An 8,986-nucleotide genomic window follows, 5' to 3' on the forward strand; every position below is an offset into this window, starting at 1 on the left:
GTGTTTCCTAGACAACAACACACAACCACGCCGTGTTTCTGAGTCCCGTCGCAGAGCTTCATCTCCGATGTCTCACCGCGTTTTGTTCCCCTTCGATTCTTTTCGAGGCTTCGAGTTGATGATGAGCTCTCCCACAGGCCACTCAGAGGGCTCACATTCCTGCTGTAAGCCTATCTCATTGACCCCCCCCCCCCAACCCAACCCAACACCCTAAAAAAAGACAGGGTCGATCAGCGGGACGCCTCCCCTCTCTCCCCCGCCAGGCCCCTCTGGCAGCTGGGACCAGTAGGCGAACGAGTACTCTCTCCGACTCGCCAACAGACCTGAAGGAACCTGATGGAGGACAAGTCAACGAGGAGACTCGAGCAGGACAACAACTGAGGAGAAGATTTAATCAAGTGCGCAAGGAGATAAAAGTACAAGAAGAGGGTCCAGAGAGTCCTACAACCAGCGCAGAACCATGAGTACCTTTGGGTACCGCCGGGAGCTGAAGAAGTCCGAGGAGGTGGACGAAGACGAGCTGCTGGCCACTCTGTCCTCCGAGGAGCTGCAGGAGCTGGAGAGGGAGCTGGCCGACCTGGACGACAACGTCCCCACCGGCCTGAGGCAGAAAGACCAGACCGCCAAGACCCCGACGGGGAGCTTCGACCGGGACGCTCTGCTGAAATACTGGGAGGACGAGAACAAGAAGCTGCTGGAGGACGAGAGGACGGAGTCCAACGGCGGACAGGTGAGACATCGGCACTCTGTTCTGCTAGTTTAACACATCAGGCTGGGTCCAACCAACGAGGATTCATTTAACACAAGATTAGTTCTAATCCAGGTTTCACAAAACTAGGTTTAATATGAGTATATCAGGATCAAATCAACTAAAAACGACTCACTTGATACCCCAAATTTAAATCAATAAACTCGCATGCTGTCTGGACTCAGTAAGGAGGCTGTAATAAAGGAGGGGGACTTTAACTCATATTGTAAAGGTAATATTCAACTTTAAAGTTCTGGTGCAACAGAATTAAATTGAAACCAGGTTTGGAGTAAAAAATAAACTGATGTTTAAAAAGGATCTTTCTTCATTTTAATCTAGTTTTAAAGTTTGGTAACTCTTTGTTGGTGTGAACCAAGCCTGAAATGACCACAACTGCCTGTTTTAACTGAGGATCATTTCCCATGATGCTTTTCACAACATCCATGTTTGTTTATTATCTTCTTGGTTTGATTTAGAAGAAAAAAAACAGATCTCACCTGCAGCCGACTTTCAGCAAGAGCAGATTTAACACGTCACCAATCAATAATCTGTAAATGTTGCATGTGGTGCATTATTATATCATTCTTAGTTTCAGGTGATTATACGATTATACGCCATGAAAACATAGATATGAATATTATATTCAATTTCTGCCATTAAATACCCCTAAAACACTGGACCTTCCAGGAAAGCACAATAGTATTAAATATACATAAAGTAAAAGTACTCATCATGCAGAATGATATATTTTATATTATTGGATTATAATAATTGGTTCATTAATGTGAACGTCACTTTAATGTTGCAGCTGTTAATTAAAGGTGGAGCTAATTGTACCTACTTTTAAATTAGTCATTTTTATATTTACGTTATATACTGCCGGCTGCCTGAATTCCTAAAAATATATAATAATTTATATTTTGAGTTTATAATCTGAAATCTGCAAAGCAGCAATAAATCTAACAGAGTTCATATTTTACAGTATAATCTTTATTTATGTTATAATTGTCTGGATTCCCAGACAACATGTGCAGTATTTTTAATAATATCTAGATTAGAGTGACAAGACTAAGAAGTCTCACTCGATCTATCTTCGCCCTGACGCACTTCTGGAAGATAAATCAATAAATGAGAAAACAGATTCAGTTTCAGTTTGGGATTAAAGGAGCAGTCCAGCTATTGTTCCTCATGAAGATCAGTTTACTCTTTGTGGTTCGTGTTTAGTGTCTTCTGTGGAAATCTCAGCTTGGAGACCATGAAGCTATATGCAGGTGTGGAGTTCAGTTCAGTCCAGTTGCATTGTGGGAAACGTAGGAACCAGTGTTTTTTGGGGGCTTGGCCCAGACTATGGGGCTGAAAGGTAGAATACATAAGCCTCAATTCTTTCTAAACTATAATTTCTAAAAATACTAGACCACTGGAGTACACATTCAATGCTAGTAATAAAGTATTTTCGAGTCATACTTGGGCATATTTGGCCAAAAATAAATTGTGGTTTTGATATGAAGCCTTTTTAAGTGTCCTTAGATGTTTGTGTTGTCCTTTTTAAATTGTACATGCATGTTTATCGTGTGTTCAAACATAAACCCACATGATGAATATAATTATGTAGAAGTGTCACGTGACCAGTTTACTTAAAAGTGTTGGTGGAAAGCAGTCTAAAAATATAGACTTTCGGAGGAATGCCAGCTTTAATGACTGTCTGCCAGCGTTGGAGAGGGTGGCTAATTAAATGTCGGCGTTTGGAGAATGTCAAGGTTCGAGAAAATTTTCTGTTCAATTATGTGCAGGAAATACGCCCAGATAACAGCAGAGGGGAACGAGTGACGGTGACCACCGGCGACGCCGGCAAGACTCTGGACGGCGACAGGAAGAAGATTTCTCAAAAGGGGAACAAAGTGAGTATCCTCGCGAAGGAAGATGAGGCGGAAAAGAAAGACGAGTGTAAGAAGGAGGCTCCGATGAGGAGTAAATGGCCTCAGAAGAAAAGTCTCTCGCAGGGCTCGAAGAGCGAACCGAGGAGGACCGAAACCACAGACCAAAACCTGAACCCGACCTCCGACAGAGCGAGCGGGAACCCGACCGTCGTCGCCGAAACTCTGGAGCGGATTCTGTGCGACGACCCCGGCGTGAGCGAAGTCAACCTCAACAACATCGAGGACATTTCCCAGGAGACCTTGCTGTGCTTCGCCAAGGCCCTGCGCGCAAACACTCACGTCCACGTGTTCAGCCTCGCCAACACCCACGCCGACGACCGCGTGGCCCTCGCCGTGTCCCAGATGCTCCGCGAGAACCGCTTCGTCAGGAACCTGAACATCGAGTCCAACTTCGTGTCCGGTCAGGGCATCCTGGCGCTGCTGGCAGCGCTGCAGCACAACAGGACGCTGGTGGAGCTGCGCTTCCACAACCAGAGGCACATGTGCGGGGGGAAGGTGGAGATGGAGATGGTCCAGCTAATGAGGGAAAACACCACCCTGCTCAAGCTTGGCTACCAGTTCGACCTCCCGGGCCCGAGGATGACAGCGACCAGCATCCTGACGCGCAACCAGGATCAAGAGCGACAGCGGAGGATCCGACAAAACAAGGAGCAGAGTCCTCCAGAGGTGTCAGGACAAGGTCCTGGTTCATCTGCAGTAAACGGACCCCCAAAGAAGACGTCACAATCTTCTAAGACTGTTGAAAACCAGAAAAGACACCCTCCTCCCCCTCCTCCTCCTCCTCCTCCTCCGTCTTTAGACCCGCCGACAAGGAAGATCTCGGAAATGGTCAAACAGCACGAAGGCTTGAACACGACGAAGACTCAGTTAAACCAAAGAAAGACAAAGTCAAAGAAGCTCAAGAACGGCGCCAACGAGAAGGAGAGCGCAGATATTCTCAAAGACCTGAAGAACGCTTTGAAGCCGTCGCCGCAGAAGAGACGAGACGAACCGTTGCGCCGGTCTCCACCTCCGCCGCCACCGCAGAGGTCGAGCCGCGACAACCTGATGGCGGCGATCCGCGAGAGCAGCATCGGGTCCTTAAAAAGGGTAAGACTTCCTGTGAGGCCGTCACCGACCCATCTTATTTTGAAGGAATTTTGTTTAGTCTAAGTGAAAGACCCTCCATAAGCTGTTAGACCCCCTCAGTGGGGGGTGTGAACCAAGTTCTGCAGAGTGAAGTCGATGCAGAAGTGTGTTAAAGCTGCATTCTCTCTAATGTCCACCAGGGGGCGAGTCCTCTGGTTGTATAGAAGTCTATGAGAAAATGACTTCTCTCTTGATTTGGTAAATTATGGTAAATTTCGTTCATCGGTGACGGCAAAATCGCCAAATTGAAGGCTTCAAAACATCAGTCCACAAACCAATGACTGACGTCTCAATGACTACGTCCACGTCTTACATACAGTCTTTGGTGTAAACACTGTTGCCAGACGACGGTATGTCATTCCTCGACTCCCTCGGGTTATAAATAGTTTTGACTCCTACACTGCGGTTTGATAAGACTGATGGCTGCTGGGAACAGAGCAGAGTGTTCAGATTCCCACAAGGTTTAGAGAGCTTTCAACATAATGTGTCCACAGTGGTTTAAAGGACAGTGAGAGACAAATAGGGCCGTGCAATGTGGTTAAATTAAGTTTAAATGATATTGCCGTCAGAATTAGAGTACACGAGTACAACAGAACTCGAATAGCATGATATGATGTTCAAGACCAACCAGATCAAGTATTTTTTAACTCTTTAAGGCCTTCAGTGGAGACAGAAAGTCCCCAGTTCATCTTTTCTTTAACAAAAGGACAGTCAAAAGACAAAAGTCTTCCCAAATCTCGATTTTGTGTCTCCCCATTCCTCCGGCTTCTTACCAGGAAATCTTGGAAGGACGTCCCAATTCCTAAAATGCATTTTTTAGGAGTGAGGATGTTGGCAGGAGGAGCTATGAGCGAGGATTAAACCAGTGTGTCCTTTGTCTGGTTGTATAGAAGTCTATGAGAAAATGACTCTACTTCTCTCTTGATTTATTACCTCAGTAAACATTGTAAACATGAGTTTATGGTCTCAATCTCTAGTTCCACGTCTTCTTCAATACAGCATGATGTTCATTTAGTAAATGATGGTCCATTTAGAGTCAAACAGACCATAAAGCAGGGGATGCTTTAGGGGCGGGGCTACACAGTGATTGACAGGTCTCTACCAGAGACGTATATGGCGTCTCGACGTCGCGCCTCCTCAGTCCAGATATGATCACTTCCGTTACTGTGGTTGCGGGAAAAAAAGATTTGACAAACTCATGGCTTAATAACTAATATGACGTCACGATGACCACATCCCCTTCTCTTATAGTCGATAAGGAAAACGCACAGAAAATGAGATATCATACAAAACGTGTGATATCTGGGGGCATTTTTTCACAGAATTAATCGATGCAGCATCATAATATGTAGTTCAAGTTAAAATGTAGTCTCCAGCATAACTGTGTTTTTAGGTTATTTTTCTGTGCAGTAACTTTAACAGGTGTGTGATGTTTTGTCGTTTCAGGTGGATCTGTCACACACCTGAACTCACCTGCTCACCTCACCTGAACTCTTCCTCACTGTGTATTGAAACATTTCATTTTTATTTCACTAAAATGTCACTTTTTAAAACAGCATCCTATTGAACTCGTCACACGTCGTAGCAGCAGACTGCTTTTCTGTCCGTTTCAGACGTTGTCGTGTTTTGTTACTGTGTGAAAGCGACTGTGAAGACCGATGTGTGGAGAAATAAAGTTTATGTTCTGACTCCGTCGACACGTTTATGAACATAAGTGTCTTTTCTTCAGTTCTTTGTGACTCAGGATCAGAATAACGTTCTTTAAGATGTCTTCAAGAACAGAGCCGACTATTGTTGCCTTCAAATGCTCCTGGGACATTTGTACGTTTTGCCCTTTTGTATTTTCCGCAAGCTTTTTTTGAAGCATGCCACACCGTGCAAAGTTTGGTTGGTAATTAAGTCAAGTTGTTTGTCACTTTCCACAGTTTTTGATATCAGAACAGATGGTCGTATATTTAGTCAGTACATGTGTGTTTTATTTTTATTTTGTCCAAAAAGTCTGCTTTTTTGGGATTCATCTTTTTAATTTATTTGTCTTGGTTATACTAGTTAAAACAAAAACAATATATTTAAAAAGATCAGTTTTCAAAGCTGGACACCGATTGATGGAAAAGGAGCAGCGTGGAGGATGGAGGCTTGTTCCTGCTTTCAAATGGAAGTCTCTTTGTTGTGTCTGTGTCTATATATATAAATTTATATATGTGTGTGTGTGTGTGTTTTGGACAGTTTCCCTTTCTTTGACAGTGACAGCAGAGATACAGACAGCGAGGCCTCCGACATGCATGTAAGTGTTTCCTCGGCCTATCAGGGCAGAACGTTTCTTACCTACGAAATCTTAAATCAGTGTTTTTTTGCTCAGAGCGACTCATCTCGTAACACACGACACGTCTCGCAGACATCGATACAGTTCAGCGGCTTCACATGTTGGTGACCTGAGAGGAGGATCAGCTGTGTGTGTTCTGGAATAAAAGACAGCTCACAGAGGGATTAAACTTTAAGACAGACGGAGCGGTTACGTGAGCCGACTGCAGCAGCTGCAGCTTATACTGTCCATCAACACACACACACACACACACACACACACACACACACACACACACACACACACACACACACACACACACACACACAGTACAGTACGCAACAAATGACTTGTTCTTTTCAGTGTAAATGACAGATGATTACTTGGTTTTACATTAAAGCAAACTGAAAGTTTCATAAAATCAAAAGTAAAAAAAAGAACCCTGCTACAACAGGATACCTCAAACTAATGAGCTAAATGTCGTGCTGAGCCGTGCATTAAGTTAATGCTAACATACCATAAATAAATCAAAGCACAGCTGAGTCCGACAAGTGACATGACATAGAAATAGAACAGGAGTAGCGCGGTCATTGAACTGTTTTCCGTGTTCATACGACTCGTACAATGGCAAAAATGGCGGTTGTTGGACCGTTGGACCCAGCTTGCTGTTTAGCTCATTTTCTGTTACGATGTAGCATTAAAACATGGTGGCATTAGCAAGCTCGCTAGCTAGCCAGCTTGCTAATTCCACGATATTTAAATGGTGCACTGGTTACAGAAAACGAGCCCAACAAAGTTGTCAATCATCTGGTTAGCAATGTGCTTTAATACGCTGTGACAAGAATGTGTGTTTTAAGCATCAAGTTGTTACATTTTACACCGTCTCAATAAGCTTCACGTTTCTACTCCACAGCTCGATTTATTAGTTACCGCAGAACCTCGCCTCAGTGAGTCAGCGTCTCGCCGTGAATCTGTTTAGTTTAAATGGAAGTTAAAACCGCTACAAACGGTCGCAATGGCAAACGCTACACATAAAAATGGCCGCCGCTCTGACCATTCAGCGACATTGCTTTGAATGGGAATGTCCATTATACTGCTGAGGATAAACCACGGATACTTTAATATCACTGAAAACCGAATGAGGACGGCTCGCTTGGCGCATTCGCCCCCAAAAAAGGTAACTTCTGGTGTTATGCGCAGTAGCGTGAAACTTTTGTTTTTTATGTTCATGCAATGTAATTACAGTCCAGTGGTATATAGTATAACTGTATCATAGCTACAGCTCCACATACAACCATAGAATGGTGGAATGTAACTATATTTACTAAAGTACTGTATTAAAGTACACTTTCAAGGTACTTTGAGTATCCATTGTATGCTACTCTACAATGTACAACCTGCAATGTAACTAAAGCGGTCAGATAAATGTATAGTTATACTGCAGATTAAGATTATTAATACAAAATATATATTAACTAATACATTATGCAATATTATATATTAAACTATCCAACAGTATATAAAATACAAAAATAACTCCACCTTTATAGCTGCAACATTAATGCATCAATAATTATAATCCAATAACAAATATATAGATTATTATTCTGCATAATGAGTACTTTTGGTACTTTAAGTACACACACACACACACACACACACACACACACACACACACACACACACACACACACACACACACACACACACACACACACACACACACACACACACACACACACACACACACACACACACACACACACACACACACACACACACACACACACACACACACACACACAGCTGTTCAAAGTAAATATGGACTCTCCTCAGGGAGCCCTGTGAGACTGTGTGACCTCCTCATTACATCGCTTCGCATCTTTAATAAACCGCCACGTAAATGTTAAGACTCGAGTGTAATTGGAGGGAAATGAAACGCTTCGTGCTGAGAGACAACTGCAGCGCGTCTGTCTGAGAAAACACTGCTGGACTCACTGGATCGCCCGTTAATAACACAATGAAGAGAGAGATTATAAAAATGTGAGTTTTATAATTAAAGGTTTTACCAGGTTACCGATACATGTACATTAAAATCATCCCACTAATTGTAAGTCATTGTATTTAAGATATTGTGCAAAAAAACCTGCACAATACTTTGTCTCCTTTTTACTTTAAACTGGTACAATTTCCCACAGAGATTAATAGAATACTCACCTAATTATCTCATTCATTGTGGCTTTATTGCCATGAAAATAAAAAAATAAAAACATTGAAGCCAAATCATAAAAATAACAAAAAAACTCCACAGTAATGTTAATATGAACATTAACATAATGGTTGCATATCTCTATTAATCTAGTCTAGTTTAATTTGGACTTGATGATAAAACTATATGAGAAAGGAATGTTGATGTGGCGTTACAGGAAGTTAACTAACGGCACTGAGCTTCATCCTCAGGGGACCATGAACGTCTGTATACTCCCAAAACAATCACGTTAAATAGAAGGAGCCAAAGCAGGAACTTATAAAATGATATTCACAGCAGCTTTAGTATGAACAGCATCACTGACCGGTTTCACAGACGTACCCGTTACCTTCCACACAGACAGACTACCGGTGAAGCGGTTGCTGTAGTTACCTGAATGTACCGTTCAACAGTCTGGAATCAGCTTTTACATTCTTCTTCTTTCCTTCAATTATAACTATTGGAAACGAGATAAATAGTTTTGGCCCCAAATGAAGAAGAATGAAATGATTCAAACGTCACCACAGTCACACGAGCGTAAAGAATCCTGTAGACACTTGATGTTGAATCAGTTTCATGACTGAACTCTAAACATTGAGTTAGTTTCTGATTGAAGAGTTTAA

At 42.7% G+C, this 8,986-nt stretch overlaps 1 protein-coding gene across 1 annotated transcript; it reads left to right on the plus strand.

The window, feature by feature from the left end:
* Nucleotides 1-292: 292 nt before the first annotated feature.
* On the plus strand, nt 293-5,500 carry lmod2a (leiomodin 2 (cardiac) a). The gene is made up of 3 exons (XM_079162799.1): nt 293-730; nt 2,539-3,774; nt 5,260-5,500. Exons 1-3 carry the CDS (start codon nt 461-463, stop codon nt 5,278-5,280), a joined length of 1,527 nt encoding a protein of 508 aa, XP_079018925.1. The 5' UTR covers nt 293-460; the 3' UTR covers nt 5,281-5,500.
* Nucleotides 5,501-8,986: the final 3,486 nt, after the last annotated feature.

Source organism: Pholis gunnellus, assembly GCF_910591455.1.
Source record: "Pholis gunnellus genome assembly, chromosome: 7".
In the NCBI taxonomy this organism is placed as follows: domain Eukaryota; kingdom Metazoa; phylum Chordata; class Actinopteri; order Perciformes; family Pholidae; genus Pholis; species Pholis gunnellus.